Source organism: Armigeres subalbatus, chromosome 2, assembly GCF_024139115.2.
Source record: "Armigeres subalbatus isolate Guangzhou_Male chromosome 2, GZ_Asu_2, whole genome shotgun sequence".
NCBI classification, from domain to species: Eukaryota; Metazoa; Arthropoda; class Insecta; order Diptera; family Culicidae; genus Armigeres; species Armigeres subalbatus.
In genome coordinates this window covers 244,092,268-244,115,439 of record NC_085140.1, presented here as the reverse complement: position 1 = coordinate 244,115,439, position 23,172 = coordinate 244,092,268, and the positions used below count along the sequence as shown (strand labels likewise).

At 38.4% G+C, this 23,172-nt stretch overlaps 1 protein-coding gene across 10 annotated transcripts in view; it reads right to left on the bottom strand.

Annotated features, from left to right (window-relative positions):
- Positions 1-23,172, bottom strand: part of LOC134212018 (dual oxidase maturation factor 1) — a 317,312-nt gene that overhangs the window by 53,970 nt on the left and 240,170 nt on the right. For all 10 annotated transcript variants that reach the window (XM_062689506.1, XM_062689499.1, XM_062689509.1 and 7 more), the window contains exon 5: positions 20,680-20,879. In XM_062689506.1, the coding sequence (XP_062545490.1) occupies positions 20,680-20,844 (165 nt within the window). In that variant the 5' untranslated portion in view covers positions 20,845-20,879. The remainder of the gene's footprint in view (positions 1-20,679; positions 20,880-23,172) is intronic.

Below are 23,172 nucleotides of genomic sequence, written 5' to 3'. Positions count from 1 at the left end.
TTCTAACAATATTTGTTTGATAGCTTACATTTTTCGCATAAGAATCTAACAATTTTACATATGCCCAGTTCTTATACAGGTTTTGTTAGATTCTTATACAGAATTGTTAGAAAATCTAACAACCGCCGGTTGGGTGTAGAAAAATCCGCAGGCATCGGGATTAAGTGGATTAGAAAAGGTTTTGAATGATGCAAATTATTTTTATAGTGGTTTGCAAATGTATTCCGAAAGGTTTTTGGTACCGAGTTCATGTTCATGGTTTGTATTATTCTGATCTTGAAGTCCATCTTACTTTACCCTTCAATACTATTGCAAGAGTGGGCCAACTAGCCAGGTACTACACTTCAAAAGGTTTTGGTGTAAGCAATGAAGAAGAAACAGCCTTGACTAGGGTTTTATTGTTGTAGGATTCAAATACTCCTGTAGTAAATCATAAAATTACCCCTTATGTTACCGACAGGGTACCCGGGTACCTTTTTCGTTTTCAAGTGAATTTTTTTCTAAACATTGTAGGGGATTGAAAGTCCGGGACATCTTCATACTCGGCAAAATTTAGGTTTGCGTGGTGTCTGAATGAAAATCCAGTAAGGGGGAGCTTGGGGAGAGGCTTCTGAATTCCGGATTTGCTAGACCATGTCTCAAAAATGATGATTTCTTGTATCCTGAGTTACCAGTTTCGTAGAAAATTCGAGGATTATGACTTCACAACGTATTAGGATCACCTGATCATTTGGTCTCAGAACGGACATCCCGAAATAGGTTCCCGTGGACCACAGTGGCCACAAATTTATTTAGAAGAAACCATGACAATATGGGTATCAAAATTCTTGGAATCCAAATAGTTGAGACCATAGGATGGATATCAACCAGAATGGTCATTCTGGAACAGGTTTCCGGAGGACCTAAATTGACCACAAATTCATTTAAAAGAAAACCTGGCAATATGAGTTACAACATTCTTGGAATTGTTCCGCAAACATGTTTTCCAAATAGTTGAGACCATAGGATATCAACCGGACCGGTCATTCTGGAACAGGTTCCTGGAGGGCCTAAAGTGGTCTCAAACTCATTTAGAAGAAACCCTGGCAATATGGTTATCTAAATTCTTGGAATTGCTTCGGAAACATGTTATTCATGTAGTAGAGACCATAGGATGGATATCAACAGTCATATTGGAACAGGTTCCCGTGGGGCATAAAGTGGCCACAAACTCATTTAGAAGAGCCCTGGAAAAATGGGAATCAACATTCTGGTAATTGTTCAAGAAGCATGTTTGCGACCGTAGGATGGATGACAACCGGAACGGTCATTCTGGATCAGATTTCCGTGGGGCCTAAAGTGCCCACGAACTCATTTATAAGAGACCCTGGCATCAACACTCTTGGAATTGTTTCGTAAACATGTTTTTCCAAGAAGGTTTCCAAGAATAACCTATGGTCATTAGGTCGAATAAGATAAGAAAGCCATTAGGCCGAATAGTCATTAGGTCGAATGACAAGTGAGGAGTGAATAGTGAGAAGTGAGCAGTGAGAAGTGGAAAGAGAAAAGTGAAAAGTAAAATGTTGACCCGATTTTGTCACTCCCCGATTTTGTCTACCTCCGATTTTATCACATTTTCGACCCGATTTTATCACGTCCCGCTTTTGTCACGTTTTTGACTCATTTTGTCACCCCGAAAAAAAATGAAATTTTTAATCGTTCTTTTAATTTTTTTTAAATTTATTCCGCAAGCAGCAATGCTTTTCATCAAATCATTTCTGAGTACCTGTTTCCATATTATAAAACTGATTCAAATTTGTAAAATGGATTGAAAAATTGAAAATAAAAAAAAACGATTTTGTCACATTTCGATTAATCACCACAAAATTCACCAAGGGGATGATAAAATCGGGATATTACTGTAGTAAGAAGTGGGAAGAGAGAAGTGAGATGCGAGAAGTAAGAAAAGAGAAAAAGAAAAAGGAAGAAGAAATGAGGAGGAGCAATCTGAGCAATGCAGCAAATAAGAAAGTGTGGATCTATTGCATCCACTAGCTTCTTATTTACCACATTGTTCAGAATGCTCAGAGCAGTGGGGGCGGTTGACCTTCAGAAATGTTAAACTTTAAACTATTCAGAGGCTAGTTGCTGGTCGTTATCGCTCGCGGAAAACTGGATAAGTATCAAAATTTTTGAAACGTTAGACCAGCAAAAGTGATTAAAAGTAGTCGGGCAGGTAGGTTTTACCACTCTTACTCGATATCTTCAATATCGTATAAGGACGAACCCGCATTGAGCTAAAGAACACTTGTGGTTTCAGAATACACCCAGTTCTTTTTTTACACGGATGGGTTTTAGTCGATTAAGACCTTCAGCGTTAATGAAACTATGAGTTAACCCCATGAAAAAATTCACAAAAAATCAAAAAAAAAAAAATCGTCTGGTGTTTAAAAAGCTGAAAAATCAGATTAACCGGGAAATTAAAGAATACCAACCGTGTGAAAAAAAAAATTGGGTGTGTCGAATCCAGAAAATTTAGTTTTCACGAAAATCTCTTTCGGTTTTGTAAGAAAAAAACAAGCTCCTGAAACAATTGCTTGATTTTTTCAATCTATGTTGCCAGCGTCTCCAGTTATCCTTGTAGCATTACCAATCCGCAGATGCCAAGTTCGATTCCCGATATAAGATGATTTCGATTGGGAAATGTGATCTCTGTCCTCACCATACCAGACACACAGTTAAGCATTTGATGGGCACAGAAAGGCTTTAAATTGATTTACTGTGTATATAGTATATACTATATACTAATAACATCGTTGAAAAGTAGGTCAAGTTCCAGTTGTCATGTAAACCATTGGAGATAAAGAAGATAGCCAGGGTTTCTTCTAAACGAGGAAACCTGCTCGATCCGTTGCGAAACCATCGAATGGCCTAATTCCAAATAAGATCATGCTTCCGAAACAATTTCATGAACTTTGATACCCATATTGCAAGGGTTTATTCTGAATGCGTTTGTGGCCACTTTGGCCCCTACGGGAACCTGTTCCAGAATAAGTATGTGGCCCCTTTATGCCCCACGGGAACCTGTTCCAGGATGACTGGTCCAATTGTCAAACCATCCTTTGGCCTAATAACTCAAAAGATCATGATTCCAAAACAATAGCATGAATTTTGATACCCATATTTCCAGGGTTTCTTTTGAATGAGTTTGTGGTCACTTCAGGCCCCACGGGAACCTGTTTCTGGAATAACCGTTCCGGGATTAAACCATAAGATTATCCTGTAACATAGTTAAGTTATATTCTCTTAATTTCCAACGAAGATCTTCGGTCATGACGCAAGAAATCTTTATTTGGTTGACTAAATAGCTTCAATTTATACAAACTTTGGAACTTGGCCCAGTAAACCCGGAATTTCGTTAATCAGATAAGCCGAATCGTTTTTATATACCTAACACCCTAACAATAGTTGACCGTACCCGATCTTGCTCGAGTTTGTCTTATTTTGAGCTCTAACTGTCAATTTTCATGGCAGCGCCGCACTCTAGATCAGTTTTTGGGCAATTGCATTGGGTTTCTTCACAACGTGCCCTTAATTTAATTTTTCTATTTTTAAACTTTCCCAGCGGAATGTTCTATCTTTTCGGATAGGTATATAAACACAGCAGAGCCTAAGACGAATCGATTAGTGAGGAAATTTTGCAAATCGGTCCATCCGTTCGTGAGTTATATTGCCTCAAAGGAAATGTAAACTCATTTTTATATAGATAGATGTATCGAATAGCAGGTAAGTTCCTGAATCCGTAGCAACCAAAATCGTAAAAATCGGTGAACTGACAATGTTATGATCATTTTTAGTCCGCGGGTACCCGAGTACCCTGGCAGTAACGTAATACTAATGACACACTGGTGGTATAAGTACCATGGTACAAGAATCTTGAAATGAGGACCATACCAATTATTGTCTTTATTAAAGATAGTCTTGGAATAATTTTCTTGTCCTCTTGTACCATGGTACAAGTACCACAGGTGTGTCCTTAGTATAAGGGTGTTTTTTGTTGGTAACAAAAAAATACTTGGGTGGTGAACATGTTCAAAACTTGTTGGCATAAAAAGTAATAAATCTCCAAAAGTAATGAAATTGCGGACTTGGCGTCTTGGACAAAGCTTTAGGGAAAAATTTTGCTACAACTTTACTAACCTTGTATGATGTAAAGCAGAAAAAATATTTTGTTCATCTCACTTTTAGAGGAATCGATCATAAAGCTGAATATCTCCAAAGAAGCGCTTTAACTTACTGATATAATATCTGGTAGACACCATAACGGTAAATCCATAATAAAAGTAAAGTAAATCACTACTTGAGCATATGGACCCGATTCCCGGCTCACTGCACAGACAACTAAAGATTTATACTGTTTGGAAGCCGTAGGTGATTGATAATTTGAAAAAAGTCTCCCATTTATTTCGCACAATACTCAATATTTTTTAACCATTCATAATAATCCTTCATCGTTAAATGGAAAACTGTCTAATACGTTGTCGATGTCAAAAAGTGAAAAAATATAGTTTTTAAGCGTTTGGGAGGAATTTGGATGAGTGAATATATCATTTCAACCAAATAAAAATTATTACATTTAATACCATCTGGCATCATATTGCCGTAGAACGTGCATATTTTTGTTTACGTCGCATTTTTTATCGTCCCGAGAGAAAATGAGAGTAGGATGTTGAGAGAATGAGTGAAATTTTGCTTAGGACGGGAGCTGGATTGAAGTGTGCCGGAAATGCAATCGCTGTGACTGAAATGAGTGCTGCACCTTATTAACCTTCCTAGTGCATTGAAAAAAAGTGACACATTGTGCATTAGCGGGTCAAAAATGACCACAAATTGAATTCGCTCCCAAAAGTTCATTTTCGAACCGATTCTCAATCTTTGAATCAATGATTTTTGCACTTTGGCCATTCTGGTTCCCAGGAATCGATGTTGAAGGAACATAGATTCTTAGGTCAATTTTTGGCGTGATTTCTTGCTTCTCGAAGGGTGATTTTGGAAATGGTCATTAATTTGCGTAGCAATAATTCTATTAGAATGTAGCCATTGTTCATTTCCATGGATCAACACAATTCCTGGTTATTTCACGGTCCGGTGTCCCTCCGGAAGATCCGGAACATCCGTAGAAGTGGTCAATTCATTGAACTCATCCTAGAAGAGCGCGGTTTTTTTCCAAAGCTTTTAATTATCGAACGCTGAGTAACAAATGATTGTGGTGACCCATTTTGATGGACCTGCGTGGCCACCGGAGGTCCTCCAGAGGATCCGGAACATTCGGTGAAGTGGTCAATTCATGGAACTCATCCTAGAAGAATGCAGTTTTCACAAAACTTTTGATTATCGTAATTTGAGTAACAAATGATTGTGGTTACTCATTTTGGTGGAACTGGGTGGCCACCGGAGTTTTCCGGAAGATCCGGAACATCCGTAAAAATGGTCAATTAATGAAACTTATCATATGAATCTATACCATTTCGTCGAAAGACATTTCGTCGAATGACATTTAGTCGAATGACATTTGGTCGAAAAGACATTACGTCGAATGGACATTTGGTCGAAAGGACATTTAGTCGAAAATGTTTTTTTTTAATCCACTAGATACGCAGGACATTTGGTCGAATGACGTTTGGTCGAAAGGACACTACGTCGAAAGGACATTTGGTCGAATTGCCATTTAGTCGAAATCTGATTTAAGTATGAAAAATCTTCGTACATTTGGTCGAATGACGTTTGGTCGTAAGCGAGTTTTCGAATTAAAAATCTTGGTATGGCTATTTGAAAGAAAAGAACTTTAGTCAATAACAATAAAAAAATAAATGATTTATTCGGGTTTTCTATAAGTCACATAATTATTGCTCCAATACTATCCAAAGAATGATGGGTCCATAAAAACAATAAATAAAACGAAAACGGTGAATATCCCGAGAATATTTCCAACTGGATATTGACTTTGGCGAACCCCTCTAACCAACTACGATGAATCTATACCACCTGGTCAAAAGAAATTCAGTCACCATTTCACCAGAAATTCATATGACCATTTGGTCGGAATTTAATTTTCGGCCAATAATAAACGAATTATGGTTGGATGACAATTTCATTCTGAACTAATTATTGCATAAATATTGAGTGAAAGAAAGAGTTTCAATGAAAAGAATAAGAAATCCATTTTCATTCGACCAAATGTCCCTTCGACTAAACGTCCTTTCGACGAAATGTCATGTGGCCAAATGTCATTAGACTATCTGTCAATCAACGAAATGTTCCAAAGCCGACTACGATGAAGTAGTAACATTGATATCATTGGTTTTTGATAATGTGTCGAAAAAAATAGAGGGTATCAGTACCTAATATATTGCTATTTCTGTAGGTTTTCAATTTTTCTATGATACACCAGAGTCTCCAGAAGTTTCTTTAGCTCAGGTGAAGAATCCTCATTGACATCCATATTCGTTTCTTCCGCACTTTCGCACGTCCTCTCGTCGACTGAATTCCTCTTATCAGTTTATTCATGAATCTTGTGGATTATTTATTCAAATTCAACTAAAAATCTATTGACGAATTATCCATTTAACTAATTTCCTATTACCGACTAAACACTTTCAACATTTGACTAAATTTCCATTCGACTAAATGTCCGTTCGACTAAATGTCATTTCGACTAAATGTCCATTCGACTAAATGTCCATTTGACTAAATTTCCATTCGACTAAATGTCCATTCGACTAAATGTCCCTTCGACCAAATGTCCCTTCGACCAAATGTACTTTCGACTAAATTTCATTCGACTAAACGTCACTAAACGAATGACATTTAGTCGAATGACATTTGGTCGAAAGGACATTACGTCGAATGGACGTTTGATCGAAGGGACATTTAGTCGAAAATGATTTTTTAATCCACTAGAGACGTAGGACATTTGATCGAATGACGTTTGGTCGAAAGGCACTACGTCGAATTGACATTTAGTCGAAATCAGTTTTCTGAAAGAATCTTCGTACATTTGGTTATATGACGTTTGGTCGAAAGTGGATTTTCGAATTGATAATCTTGGTACATTCAGTCGTTCCGTCGTACATTGGTACATTCAGACGTTCCGTCGAATGGATATTTGAAAAAAAGAACTTAAGCCAATAACAATTAAAAAATAAACGATTTATTGCGGTATTCCTAAAAGTCATATAATTATTGTTCCAATATTGTCCAAAGAATGATTGGCTGATAAAAAGAATAAATAATACGAAAACGGTGAATATTGCGATATTATTCTTGACTGTATATTGACTTCCGCGAACCCCTCTAACCGACTACATTGAATCTATACCACCTGCAGCCGAATTCCGGAGGTTCAAGAAAAAATTGAAAAATTTCTTTATAAATAGAGATTTTTAAATTCTCTTTCTCTTTCAAAAAATTTCTTCTCTTCATATTGTATTCCGATAGACTGAAGAGAAAGAAAAAACTAAAATTTCTTGCGAAGAAAAATATTAGTTCACAAATTTTCCACTAGATGTCTTTTGACAATTATTTGCATACCGATTGTTCAAAACATCCTCATATCGGAAATAAAACTTGCTTTCGCTTATTGTTACCGAAATAATGAAGGGAAAAAATGATAAATATTCAATATATTTTCAGCATATTTTCAGCATTAAACAGCAACATTGTTGTGATTTTCAACTGTCTGAAAATAACGAAAGCTCTAACTTCATTACCTCGAAAACACCGAACCATTAGCATTTGGCTCAGCATTAGCTTAGCTTTAGCTTAGCTTTAGCTTAGCTTTAGCTTAGCTTTAGCTTAGCTTTAGCTTAGCTTTAGCTTAGCTTTAGCTCGGCTTTAGCTTAGCTTTAGCTCGGCTTTAGCTTAGCTTTAGCTCGGCTGAGTTTAGCTTACAGGCTCAGCTTTAGCTCGAGCTGAGCTTAGGCTGAGGCTCAGCTTTGACAGGCTTAGCTTAGCAGGCTGAGGCTTAGCTGAGCCAGGCTGAGCTTAGCTTTAGCAGGCTTTAGCCAGGCTGAGCCCAGGCTGAGCAGGCTGAGCTTAGCTTAGCTTTTAGCTTAGCTTTAGCAGGCTGAGCTTAGCTGAGCAGGCTTTAGCGGGCTGAGCTAGCTGAGCCCAGGCTGAGCTGCTGAGCGGGCTGAGCCAGCTTAGGCTTGGCTGGCTTAGCTTTAGCTAGGCTGAGGCTTAGCCTGAGCCCAGGCTGAGCCAGCTGGGCCAGGCTGGGAGCCCAGCTTTAGGCAGGCTGAGCTTAACAACTTTAGCTTAGCTTTAGCTTAGCTTTAGCTTAGCTGGCTTAGCTTTAGCTTAGCTTTAACAGCTTTAGCTTAGCTTTAGCTTAGCCAGCTTAGCTTTAGCTTAGCTTTAACAACTAGCTTAGCTTAGCTTTAGCTTAGCTTTAGCTTAGCTTTAGCTTAGCTTTAGCTTAGCTTTAGCTTAGCTTTAGCTTAGCTTTAGCTTAGCTTTAGCTTAGCTTTAGCTTAGCTTTAGCTTAGCTTTAGCTTAGCCTTAGCTTAGCTTTAGCTTTTGAAATCTGCGTACTTTTTATTATGATAGTTTATTGTGCACATATGGGTCATGATATTTAAATAATTCGGATGTTTTTGAATGTTTGCCTTGAAAAAATGTAATTAAATAATCAATCAAACACGATTCTTCTTCTTTCTCAATGGCTCTACATTCCATCTGGAGCTTGGCCTGATTTCAAACTTAGCGTTCTATTAGCATTTCCACAATTATTTATTTATACATTTATACATTTTTCACATTATTTTAGACACATTATGGGATTGAAGACTCAATTATACCGTCAAATTTCATCCCAGAAAAATCTCTTATCGATTTTCTCCCACCAAAAGTTGGAAGAAATTTAAACTCTCGTTTTCTTTTTCATCTGTCAAAAAATTTCTTCCACACTTTCGTCGGAATTCCAAAATAAGAAAATTTTGAAAATCTCTTCGAGAATCTCTTTTCTTACAAGAGATTTTTTGACCGGAATTCGGCTGCTGGTCAAAAGAAATGCAGTCGAATGATGTTTCGTCATTACACATGACGCCGAATAGACATTACTACCGTTACACGCATAACTGTCCCATGTACATCGGAAATTCCAGCAAATATTGGACGAATATGCGTGTGATGGCAGATTAGGTCATATGATCATTTGGTCGAAATTAAGTTTTCGGCCAATAACTAACGAATTATGGTTCAAAGACCATTTTATACTGAACTAATTATTGTATACATATTGAGTGGAAGAAAGAGTATCAATGTAAAGAATAAAAAACCATTTCCATTCGACCAAATGTCAATCAACGAAATGTTCCAAAGCCGACTGCGATGAAGTATTAGCAAAATAACATTGATATCATTGGTTTTAGACCATGTGCCGAAAATAGAATAGAGGGTATACTGCCGCTAACCGCAAGTCGAGCACATCTGTACATGGATCCCCATATACAGATGTGCACGACTTGCGGTTAGCGGCAGTATATATTTTGCTACTTCTGAAGGTTTTCAATTTTTCAACAATCCACCAGGTCTCCAGAAGTTTCTGTTAGATCAGATGAAAAATCCTCATTGGCTTCCTTATTCGTTTCTTCAGCTGCTGATTGAAATTCCTCATGTCCACTGAATTCCTCCAACCAGTTTATTCATGTATCTTATGGATTATTTAACCAGAAATGTCTAAATCTCCTTTCGACTAAATGTCCATTCGACCAAATATCCATTCAACTAAATGTCTATTCGTTCAAATGTCCATTCGACTAAATGTTCCTTCGACCAAATGTCCTTTCGACAAAATGTCGAACTAAACGTCATTCGACGAACTGTCCCAAAGCCGAATTCCATGAGTTGACAATTTTTACGGACGTTCCGGATCTTCTGGAGCACCTCCGGTGGCCACCCTTCTTCTTCTTCTTCTTATTGGCATTACATCTCCACACTGGGACAGAGCCGCCTCGCAGCTTATTGTTCATTCTGCACTTCCACAGTTATTAACTGCGAGGTTTCTAAGCCAGGTTACCATTTTTGCATTCGTATATCATGAGGCTAACACGATGATACTTTTATGCCCAGGGAAGTCGAGACAATTTCCAATCCGAAAATTGCCTAGACCGGTACCGGGAATCGAACCCAGCCACTCTCAGCATGGTCTTGCTTTGTAGCCGCGCGTCTTACCGCATGGCTAAGGACGGCCCCTAGGTCCACCAAAATAGGCCCCCACAATCATTTGTTACTCAAAGTACTATGAGGAAAAGCTTTGGAAAAAACCGCACCCTTTTATGATGAGTTTCATGAATAGGCCATTTTTACGGACGTTCCGGATCTACTGGAGAATCTCCGGTGGCCACCCAGGTCCACCAAAATGGGTCACCACAATCATTTGTTACTCAAAGTACTATGAGGAAAAGCTTTGGAAAAAACCGCACCCTTTTATGATAAGTTTCATGAATTGGCCATTTTTACGGACGTTCCGGATCTATTGGAGGACCTCCGGTAGCCACCCAGGTTCACCAAATTGGGTCACCACAATCATTTGTTACTCAAAGTACGATAATGAAAAGCTTTGGAAAAAAGCGCACTTCTATGAGTTCCATGAATTGACAATTTTTACGGACGTTCCGGATCTTCTGGAGCACCTCCGGTGGCCGCCCAGGTCCACCAAAATAGGCCCCCACAATCATTTGTTACTCAAAGTACTATGAGGAAAAGCTTTGGAAAAAACCGCACCCTTTTATGATGAGTTTCATGAATTGGCCATTTTTACGGACGTTCCGGATCTACTGGAGGACCTCCGGTGGCCACCCAGGTCCACCAAAATGGGTCACCACAATAATTTGTTACTCAAAGTACTATGAGGAAAAGCTTTGGAAAAAACCGCACTTTTTTATAATAAGTTTCATGAGTTGGCCATTTTTACGGACGTTCCGGATCTACTGGAGGACTTCCCTTGGCCACCCAGGTCCACCAAATTGGGTCACCACAATCATTTGTTACTCAAAGTACTATGAGGATAAGCTTTGGAAAAAACCGCACCCTTTTATGATAAGTTTCATGAATTGGCCATTTTTACGGACGTTCCGGATCTACTGGAGAATCTCCGGTGGCCACCCAGGTCCACCAAAATGGGTCACCACAATCATTTGTTACTCAAAGTACTATGAGGAAAAGCTTTGGAAAAAACCGCACCCTTTTATGATAAGTTTCATGAATTGGCCATTTTTACGGACGTTCCGGATCTATTGGAGGACCTCCGGTAGCCACCCAGGTTCACCAAATTGGGTCACCACAATCATTTGTTACTCAAAGTACGATAATGAAAAGCTTTGGAAAAAAAGCGCACTTCTATGAGTTCCATGAATTGACAATTTTTACGGACGTTCCGGATCTTCTGGAGCACCTCCGGTGGCCGCCCAGGTCCACCAAAATAGGTCCCCACAATCATTTGTTACTCAAAGTACTATAAGGAAAAGCTTTGGGCCACCCAGGTACACCAAAATGGGTCACCACTATCATTTGTTACTCAAAGTACGATAATGAAAAGTTTGGAAAAAAGCACACTTCTAGGATGAGTTCCATGGATTGACAATTTTTACGGACGTTCCGGATCTTCTGGAGCACCTCCGGTGGCCGCCCGGGTCCACCAAAATAGGTTCCCACAATCATTTGTTACTCAAAGTACTATAAGGAAAAGCTTTGGAAAAAACCGCACCCTTTTATGATAAGTTTCATGAATTGGCCATTTTTACGGACGTTCCGGATCTACTGGAGGACCTCCGGTGGCCACTCAGGTCCACCAAAATGGGTCACCACAATCATTTGTTACTCAAAGTACGAGGTTTGGAAAAAAAGCGCACTTCTAGGATGAGTTCCATGGATTGAAAATTTTTACGGACGTTCCGGATCTTCTGGAGCACCTCCGGTGGTCGCCCAGGTCCACCAAAATAGGTCCCCACAATCATTTGTTACTCAAAGTACTATAAGGAAAAGCTTTGGAAAAAACCGCACCCTTTTATGATAAGTTTCATGAATTGGCCATTTTTACGGACGTTCCGGATCTACTGGAGGACCTCCGGTGGCCACCCAGGTACACCAAAATGGGTCACCACTATCATTTGTTACTCAAAGTACGATAATGAAAAGTTTGGAAAAAAGCACACTTCTAGGATGAGTTCCATGGATTGACAATTTTTACGGACGTTCCGGATCTTCTGGAGCACCTCCGGTGGCCGCCCGGGTCCACCAAAATAGGTTCCCACAATCATTTGTTACTCAAAGTACTATAAGGAAAAGCTTTGGAAAAAACCGCACCCTTTTATGATAAGTTTCATGAATTGGCAATTTTTACGAACGTTCCGGATCTTCTGGAGCACCTACGGTGGCCACCCAGGTCCACCAAAATAGGTCCTCACAATCATTTGTTACTCAAAGTACTATGAGGAAAAGCTTTGGAAAAAACCGCACCCTTTTATAATAAGTTTCATGAATTGACCATTTTTACGGACGTTCCGGATCTACTGGAGGACTTCCGGTGGCCACCCAGGTTCACCAAATTGGGTCACCACAATAATTTGTTACTCAAAGTACGATAATGAAAAGCTTTAAAAAAAAAAATCACGCACTTCTAGGATGAGTTCCATAAATTGACCATTTTTACGGATGTTCCGGATCTTCTAAAGGAACTCCGGTGGCCACTCAGGTCTATCACAATGGGTCACCACAATCATTTGTTACTCAGCGTTCAATAATTAAAAGCTTTGGAAAAAACCGCGCTCTTCTAGGATGAGTTCAATGAATTGACCACTTCTACGGATGTTCCGGATCTTCCGGAGGGACACCGGACCGTGAAATAACCAGGAATTGTGTTGATCCATGGAAATGGACAATGATAAGAAAATTATTTTGAGCTTTTTAGTGGAATGTCTTCACTTGTCATAAGACGAGTTAATACCATCCCATTGAATTCCACCACTTAATTGTATCTTGACAGATACGTATTTCGACCTCAAAGGTAAGGCCGTCTTCAGTGTCTCGTACTTGACTCGACTCGACTCGAAGTCGAGTCAAGTACGAGACACTGAAGACGGCCTTACCTTTGAGGTCGAAATACGTATCTGTCAAGATACAATTAAGTGGTGGAATTCAATGGGATGGTATTAACTCGTCTTATGACAAGTGAATGGACAATGGCTACATTCTAATAGGATTATTGCTACGCAAATTAATGACCATTTTCAAAATCACCCTTCGAGAGGCAAGAAATCACGCCAAAAATTGACCTAAGAATCTATGTTCCTTCAACATCGATTCCTGGGAACCAGAATGGCCAAAGAGCAAAAATCTGTCTGTAGCGACATCCGTGGATTCCATACCTTCAATTTGGTTCCAAAAGATTGAGAATCGGTTCGAAAATGAACTTTTGGGAGCGAATCCAATTTGGGTCATTTTTGACCCGCTAATGCACAATGTGCCACTTTTTTTGTTGTGGCGTTCTTAGAGGTCGCTGATGGCTGGTTATCACCCCAAAATTTTCATTTCCAAAAGTTAGGAAAAGTCAGAAAATTTCAACGCCCTATCTCATTTGATTACAAAGCTACAACGTTTTTAAATCATCTCTGGTAGGGCTTCCATTTTTCCCGGGAATCAACTTCCCGGGAAACGGGAAATGAAATAATAATTTCCCGGGATTTCCCGGGATCCCGGGATTTCCCGGGATCCCGGGAATTAAGAAAAAATCTCGAAACTAATTCAATATCGTAGTTTAAATTTTGTCGTAGAATATGATTTTGAAAATATACATTCGACGTCAGGGATGCTTGCTATTTTGTCCTCAAATGATGAAAGAGTTGATGAAAGCCTGAGGAAGTTTTCATTAAGTTCGAAAAGCGTTAACTCCTTCTACAAAACGTTCGCCAAGTATTAGCATCTGCTCTGGCTCGAGAGCAAGATCTGCAGTGTCTTGATGAGCTCCGCTATGTGCTACTTTTCCATATATTTTTTAAAAACTTTTTCAGGTTGTATCCGCATTTTTTTCAGTTTTGGACAACGACGGTTTTGAGAGATTCTCTTCTATTATCGCCAAAATATTCCTAACTTATACTCGACGATTTTTTGTGTACATATAATCCTCGGGTCAACTTTGAAGGATAAACCATTTTTATTCATGTACGTTCACTTGAACACATTTTGTATTTAAAGCATATGAATGAAATATTTGAAATGACAATTCTTCCATTCGAAATAAAAAAAGCTTTCAGGCGAGTGCTTGATTGTCGTACTTTAATGATTCTGATCTGACCAATTTTTTTAGTCAAACTATGCTTGAAATGCCGAATAGCACCTGAAAATGAAATGAAATGTTTCAGAAATATCTCAAAATACAAACGAGTCTTCGGAATACAAGTCTGTTCGGGAATTGAATCCAAAAGGACTAAAGGTTTTAAAAAAACCTTTGACAATAATAGGATTAACCGGCCAAAGCAGTCACTGCTATTGCCTGAATATCTGCGAACATTGGAAGCTCTGCTATTTCACCGCAGACACTCAATTCTTAATTCGACTTCACAACGCTTACCGACGTTTGAACCTACTGAATAAACGAACGATAGATACAAACTGGTTCTTTGTCTCGCCTCTCTTCAACACGCGTTGGAATGCACCGTATGATTCTGTAACATTTTTAGTTATAACTTGAATTCTTAAACTTCAAAAGTGAAATAAATAGTAAGATGATGCTTGTAAAAAATGAAATTGATACCCCAAAATCCGTCATCATCAAATTTAAAAAATAAGACAATTATTACAAAATATTTTAGGGAAACTCGGGAAACTGATACATAAATCCCGGGAATCGGGAATCCCGGGAAATATGATTTCCCGGGAAATCGTTTCCGGGAATGGAAGCCCTAATCTCTGGGCCAAAATAGACCCCAATGCACTAGGAAGGTTAAGGCCGTTACAAATATTTAATTAACATGTTGTCCTACTGTTTTCCGAAAGATAAAGGGGGGGGGGATAATCTATATACATTTCTTCTTCTTCTATATACATAAAAATGAATTTCTGTCTGTCTGAACCTTATAGACTCCGAAACTACTCAACCGATCGGCGTGAAAATTTGTATTCAGAGGTTTTTGAGCCGGGGAAGGTTCTTAAGATGGTTCACTTTGGAAAGGGGGCTCCCATACAAATGAAACAGAAATTTCTTCACAACTCGAAAAATAATCAGATAATAAATCAATTTTAGGCGAAAGAAAGTTCGTCGGGTCTGCTAGTAAAAAATAAACGTAAAAAGGAAAAAAAAAAAAAAAAAAAAAACTCCTCGGATTGGTTAAAGAATGTTTGGAAAATCCTCAAAATTATCCGAATTTTATTTTGTTGCCAACTCAAAATATTATTTTTTGGCAAAAAAAAATCCGAGAGGGGGGGAGACAAAATAGTTTTTAAACATTTTATCGACCTAATTTAAATCAAATAAAAGCTTTTCAAACGATGTTTAGCAAGAATAGCTATTTTTTTAAAAGCAGAAATGAATCGCTTTGCAGTATTGCACGGCCAACAACATTCAAGAAAAGTTGCTACTCCGCGAAATACAGGCCTTTGCATCTACAAGCGCAACAGGTTGTCTTTGGAGGATTTTTCAAATTGGATCAGACTCTTAACCCTCTAATCAAGTAAAGGGAATACAATGAATCTATGAAAGCTATACGAACTTCATGTAATAAAAGCTTCAAGATGTACAAGTATACTGCAACAACATTTATTTAATCATTATGTACATGAACATGCTCAACAAAATCATCATTTACTTCTTCAAGATCGATTGCAATATCTCCTAGGGCATTTTTCTCTGTATGTACTCGAATCTGTTGTACTGCAGGAACTTTAAGTCACTAAAATACTTTGAACATCTTCTGGATATTCCAGATTAGATTTATTTTGAAGTCAGTTACCTAAGTTGAGGAAGCTTATCAAAGGATCCTACGAGTTCATAGCACGAATGAAAACGTAATGTAAATTATCCTCTCTTAAAGATTTCCTGGCATGATGAGTCCGACTTTTTTAAGTGCTTATGTTGACGCTCATCTGCTTCTTAAGCCAACATTCCAAGCGGTGCTGGTGAATGAATTATTATATCCCCAGCATGGGCAAGGGCTTTATGCAGCGTAGCAAAATTTTTATACCAATCATACAGTTACAAATATAACCGGTAGGTTGCTTTGCAATAAATGTCTTGCTTTTCAGGATTGATTGGCTTTTGGCAGTTTATCACGATCAGAATGTTCCAGAACCGGTGTATTAGTTCTTCGTTGACATCTAATGTTTTACTTAACACCTTACCTTTACCTAATTTGGATTCGAAAACGACAAATGTTCCCAGTTGTACTTGATCCTGCTTCGCCTTGCCTTGGCTGATCGACCCTCACACCAAAGCTATCATAAAGCCTTTTCTGTGTAAATTGTTTTCTCTTCAGGTACGCTTCCTTGAATATCCTAGGCTTTGGCTCAACATGATAAAATTCTTCTAATTCAAATTCTGTGTCAAGCCATTCCTCATTATATGAGTCAAAGTAAGTTTTGGACCAGGATGCGGCCTGCCATTTTTTTTTTCAAATTTCAAATGCAGATTTTTCATTTTGTATGGAGTTGACTCTTTTTTTGTTTATACACAGCGAAGCTTTGGCAGATATATTCCTTTTCAACACGAACTACCTGACGTCCCTCGTGAGCTCTAAATACTTCAATGAGTTGCCTATAATTCATGCTTACTAAGTACAAACTCTTCACGCGATTTACCTTCGCAATCACAGCTCACGAATCGCTCAGATAGAAATTCATAAATGCTGATTATTTTATTCACCTAGGTACATAACAATATTTTTCGAAAACATTTCCTAAGTACAGTGATTTCCGTTTCTTGCATGTACATATTGTTTTTAAATTAATATCAAAATTCTACATTTTATATATTAAAGGAAATAATTTCAAATGAAGCCCAGAAGATTTACGTAATCCTCAATAACCCATTGTTTTTTCATATTTATTTACTTGATACTTGATAGATAATGAGATGCATTCTCTAAGTGAGCCTGCGTCTAATGCAGTATCATATAGCTGCATAAGCTATCGTGTACACGGCCTATCACGGAAACTACGGCTCTTTCCGTGTTATCTACTCTCTCTATTTTAATTGTGCTTGATGCTCTTTTGGCATACGTATGAAATTGGATATATGTGTGGCATTTGTCTGTGACACGTATATACCGTTAAACCGTACCGTATCGGTTTTGTAGAATATGATAAAAATTGATATTATGCCGATAACACTAGTCAACAGTGTTTCACTACCTTCAACCATTTTCAGTGTACTTAAAGGATTTTTCTTCGCTTAATTCAGTCATGTGTTCACATGTTGTGTAACACGCCCAGTTTTTGAGAGAAACGTGTTTTTATTCACAAAACTCATTTAGTAATTTGCGTTCGATCATTTGGTGGTTTGTCAGTAACTCGTTCCAGAGGCTGAATTTCAAAATGTGTTGTATGGTGGACTCCTAGTGCGAAGGTTTTTCTACAACTCTGCAAAATGGTTGGTTGTTTGAATTCCACTAGTAACGGAGTTATAGCTATAGTATCAGTGACATAGACTAAATGATAACAAAATTCTAATCATTTAGTTTAAGCTACTGCAACTAGCGCAATAACTTCTCTATTGGTTGAATTGTAACAACAAACCATTAATCAGAGTTGTAGAAAAACCTTCGTACTGGAGGTCCGCCATACAGCACATTTTAAAAGTCAGATTCTGGAGTGAGTTATTGACAAGCTACTAAGTGATCGAACGCAGATAGTGAAGTTGCACATTGAGGCTGGCACTGATTCTGGGCCATGCTCGTGGTACCTATTGGTTTGGCAACTTTTATTTTTGATTGGGATTTTATGTGAGTGTTCAGTTCTACAGCTTTTGAATCCGTTATCCAAGTGATTTACAAACCGCAAACAAGTGACGCGCTCGCGGGTGATTGTGTTATTTATTTATTTATTTATTGATCTATTTATTTATGGATTTATGCATTTATTTATTTATTTTATATTATTCGTCCGGTGACGTGTTTTATTGAAATTGAAGTGAAATGTGAAATGTTTGATGGAATGGAGAAAAGAGAAGGATCATGTTCTTTGTGAAATGCAACATTGCAACATATTCGTACAACGCAAAAGGAAGTACCATTTCTATAACTATGTGTGATATGTGTTTAGGTAGATCAGTGCGTGGTGAATATTTTTCTGGTGGTGGTGCATTTAGGACGTTTACGTCACAGAGCTATTGAATTTTATATCAAAAATCGCGAAAATACTTCAAATAAAACTTTGTAGAATGTTTAGTATAATTATCTTTAAAATGCATGGTTTGATTTTTGTATTCGATGAACCTAGAGGGATCGTTTTGCTTACTGAGCCAAAAGTACAAATTTAGTAAATTCAGATTTGTTCAACGGATAGTTGTTGATAGATTGAGGTTAAGAAATCGCCTGCAAATTATTTAAGGAATAAACTGTAAATAAAATTGATATTAGTATACTCTTTCGACAGCCGGCTGGCAAGAGTTTAAATAAAAACAGGTAAACAACATAGTCTATGGGTCGAATTGCCAGCTTGAGGCAAACCTCCATGACCTACCTTACCCTACCCAACCACTAACTCCGCAGAACTTATGAGGGCGTCGCCAAGTCGGGGGCCTCTCGTTAAGTAAGTTCTACAACAACTTTTCCTTTCCTATCCCTAGTTACGGTAAAGATGGGCGTGGCCGGGAGTAGTAATCCTCATGCTTATGCCATTTTTATCTTAGATTGAAATCAAGGGTAACTCCCCACCATGATTTCCGATAGCAATCTGAATAAGGATTCCATAAGAAACATGAGGGGGCCCTCCTTAGCCGTGCGGTAAGACGCGCGGATACAAAGCAAGACCATGCTGAGGGTGGCTGGGTTCGATTCTCGGTGCCGGTCTATGAAATTTTCGGATTGGAAATTGTCTCGACTTCCCTGGGCATAAAAGTATCATCGTGCTAGCCTTATGATATACGAATGCAAAAATGGTAACCTGGCTTAGAAACCTCGCAGTTAATAACTGTGGAAGTGCTTAGCGAACACTAAGCTGCGAGGCGGCTCTGTCCCAGTGTGGGGATGTAATGCCAAGAAGAAGAAGAAGAAGAAGAAGAAGAAGAAGAAGAAGAGGAAGAAGAAACATGAGTATCACTAGTGTCCAATCTACGAAGTATACCGTAACAACGCTAACGCTAACGCTCTTTTGGCATACGTATGAAATTGGTATCCAGCCCATCGCATTTTGCCGTGTATTTTAGGAATACCCATTATCAATGTTTCAAAATTAATGACTTTTTTTTCGAAAAAGTAATCGGAATCGCAGATTTGCAGCCATAAGCAGGTGGATTTTGTTTTAATGCCTTCTGGAAGGACTAAAAAAAGACGTAGGGGTAGTCGTTAGCGAAACTTTTTTTGTAAGGAACTTTTTGTATGAAAAACACATGGAATAATATTTTTGACTTTCTCGTACACTAAGTGTACCGAGTGGTTACGGATGGTATTCTCGGCAGGATCCCATTCCCGACACACGTTGAAAAACCAAAGAAAGAAATATTAAACATCCCAAAACTCCTCCGTAATCGTGTGTGCTCACTAGAGAATTAACGATACAGTTAGTTGAAATTTTACTTAATGATGCAATTGTGGTTTAAGAGTGAGCCAAACCGCAATAGCCTGCCCTAAGTTTTTTTTTAAGTTGTGATCGAAGGAGAGCGGGTTCAACAACCGAATCTCGTGAACTCATAAATCACTACACTGTCGGCAGACCGCGTGATGGGTTATTTTGGTCATGATGAAATGTTTGTGACCGCATCGTAATTACAGGTGCTTAAATTGGCTTTTTTCTCGCGTGTGCGCGATAATTGTGCCAGATCGATCGTTCAATGCAAATGGTATTGTTGTTTGCTGAAGTGGCGCTATTACCTACCTACATATGTTGGGTGGATGACCGTGTTTTCTCGCCACTGCAATGCAATGATATTTAAATCTTGACTTTTTTTTTCGTGTGAACTCAAAGTGGCGTCAGAGTTATATTATGAATATAGCGTTAAAGTTATGAAAAAAATAGATTTTAACTTTTTTAGGGTGTGTTTATTAAAAAAATGGTTTTCTATACTGTTTTAATGTGAATCAAACTATCCTGATTTTATTTTATGAGAAAATGTTAATATTATGCTTGATAGTGTAATTACGCCTAAGGTCTGTCTCATTTGGAGAATGAAACTTAAAAGTAATAGTTTGGAAATTATAAAAATTACATGAGAATGGCTGGCGCTACGCAGCAATACTAACAAGACATCGATCAAAAATGATTCGATACTTGCCGATAGGTAATTATTAAGCTGTCACTTTTCAATTTAATTTGAGTTTAATTCTCCAAACGAGACAGAGCCTTAAGGGAGGAAGTGTGTGAAGAATAGTTTTTATAAGAAACCACTGTGCCTACCTCGAAGATGTATCTAAGCATGCGTCAGTAATGAGACGCAACTAATAAAAGTTCACGTTATGCAATTCGATGGCTGCACTTAGAAGCGTTGCTTACCTGCTTTCGAACACCGGGAAAGATGACCAGAAATGCCAGATAGATAGTGGCGAACAAGACGCTTACGGCCACAATCGATACATCGCCGGTAACTGGGGTTCGGTTTGAGAACGAGTACAGAGTGGGAGCTCCGTCGTCTCGAAATGCATCGAACCAACCCTTCATCGCAAGGGAAGGTCGGTTTCAGTGATGGTGGAAACCTGTGGATGGTAGATGGAGAGAAGAAAATGTGTTATTGTACCGGTCGTTACACCACTAGACTAGGAATTGCATTAGAAGCAAATGGCATACAAAGCTATGTAAAATATAATAAATAAGGGGCCGTACACTAATTAATTACGTAAGCATTTTTTGGGATTTTTTCAAGCCCCCCTCCCCCCATGTAGTATTTTTTTATTTATATGGAGCATATGGGAAGACCCACCCCTCCCCTATAAATGCTTACGTAATTAGTGTATGATCCCTAATGCGGAAGTCGTTTACAGCCATTGTAATTATGCACGCACAAAAAAAGCGTTCCTGAATTCGTGAACCAGCAAAAATACACCGTGATTTAATTCATGGATTTGGGAACACCAGTCACGTTTTCCAGAACGTTCCAGAAAACGTGACTGTGTTCCCGAATCCGTGACTGTTGTTCATGAAAAAATACACTGTGAACTCGTTAGTTCACGAATTCATGAACGCTTTTTTTTGCGTGTGGAGGAACTTAATTGCTATCTTAGTTGATTTTGGTGCATATTGAATAAGTATCTATTTTACTTGTTATTAATTTCGATTATTCATCACTTTTTTAAAATAAGGGAACAAAGCGAACAGTGCACTGCAGTGGTAGATGTAGTACCGTTCTTAACGAAGCAGACAAATTTATGTTACCAGTATATATGGAATATATGCTTCAGTAATGGCCCCAAGGATTTGGTCTGTAGTATATTCAAGTCCACGATTTTTGGTGAACACAAGTCATTGCCATTTAAGCATTGCATGTTGCATGCATGTTCATCGTTTTAATGGTTATATGGATTAGTGCAATACTACATTTTCTGATAGACAATTATTCTTGCAATTCGTTCCATCGAGCATCCAATATGGTAACAAAGGATTAATGCTAGTGTCCGATTTAGGTTTATGACCAATTTTTCCTGGGCACGGCCTTTCGATCGATGGTGATATCCTCTATGTTCCCGTCGCACATTCAGGCTGCAGTAGAATACTTGCGACTTCATTGCCGATAACTCTTGACGCATTATCGACGACGACGACTTTGACGGCAGTCTGTAGTTTACGGTGCAACCCTTTGGTTGGAGAATGTCATCTGCATACAGCAGAATGTCATACCCGCTCGGCAGTGAGTTGAATCGCAACGATAAACAACGTTACAGAGAGAAATGCTATCTGTATAACTCTGTTTGGAGTATCCAATTAGCCTTGCGTGCAAAGGCGTAGGATTGCCAATCCGGAGATGGCGAGTTCGATTCTCGGTCCAGTCCAGGATGTTTTCGGGTGGGAAACATTCTTGACTCCCTGGGCAATAGTGTATCCATTGTACTTGCCACACAAGATACATATTCATGCAATGGCGGGCATAGAAAGCTTTCAATTAATAACTGTGGAAATGCTGATAGAACTCTAAGTTGAAAAGCTGGCCAAGTTTCAGTTGGAATGTAGAGCCATATAAGAAGAAGAAGAAGATAACTCCGTTTTCCAGCTGCCGTGCTTCGGGGACAAATGACGAATTTCGCGCTAACTCGACCAGCGGTTGGCAGCACCATCTCAGAATCGAACGAAACTTGGTGGGCATAAAGATATGGTATTTCTAAGCCACTCTGCATACTTAGTTTAAAAAAAAAATGTCAAGAGTAACATTTGATGAGGGCCTAATTTTTTTTCATGGATTTTTAATAAATCGATGTAACTCTAAAATGACAAGACCTACAAAAAAGTGTTGTATGGCGGACTGTCGTGAAATTCCCAGAAGTTTTTTGGAAAAATATCCAAAAAATAAAATATGGATTTCTACACTGAAAAAAATATATTTTAAAAATAAAAATCGATATTACAAAAAAACCTCATCTTAGAAATCGATGAAATTTTTTCTGCAGATAGGTATTTTAATTATCTAACTTTTCTGGGAATAATGTTCCTGTGACATATTTAAGGAAAAAAAGTTTTTCTAACAAAAACTTTTTTCATGTCCATATTGAGTGAAAATTTATCAGCGTGTTTTATGCCTACAGCGCCAATTATAGGTTCAGCAGCCTATCGTCAACCAACGACACATTTTGGAAGTATAAAAAATTGTTTAGGAAGCAATTTAGCATAATCTAACATTAATGTGGACCAACATTTGCAAAGGGCGTATATTTTCCTAGATTGCTTATATCATTGCTTATAATGACCAGATTTACAAAATTATGATGTTTGATGGACTATTGTAAATTTGTCTGAACTATGAAGTCTGAAACATAAAAGAGCGTTTCGTTCACCGAGAAA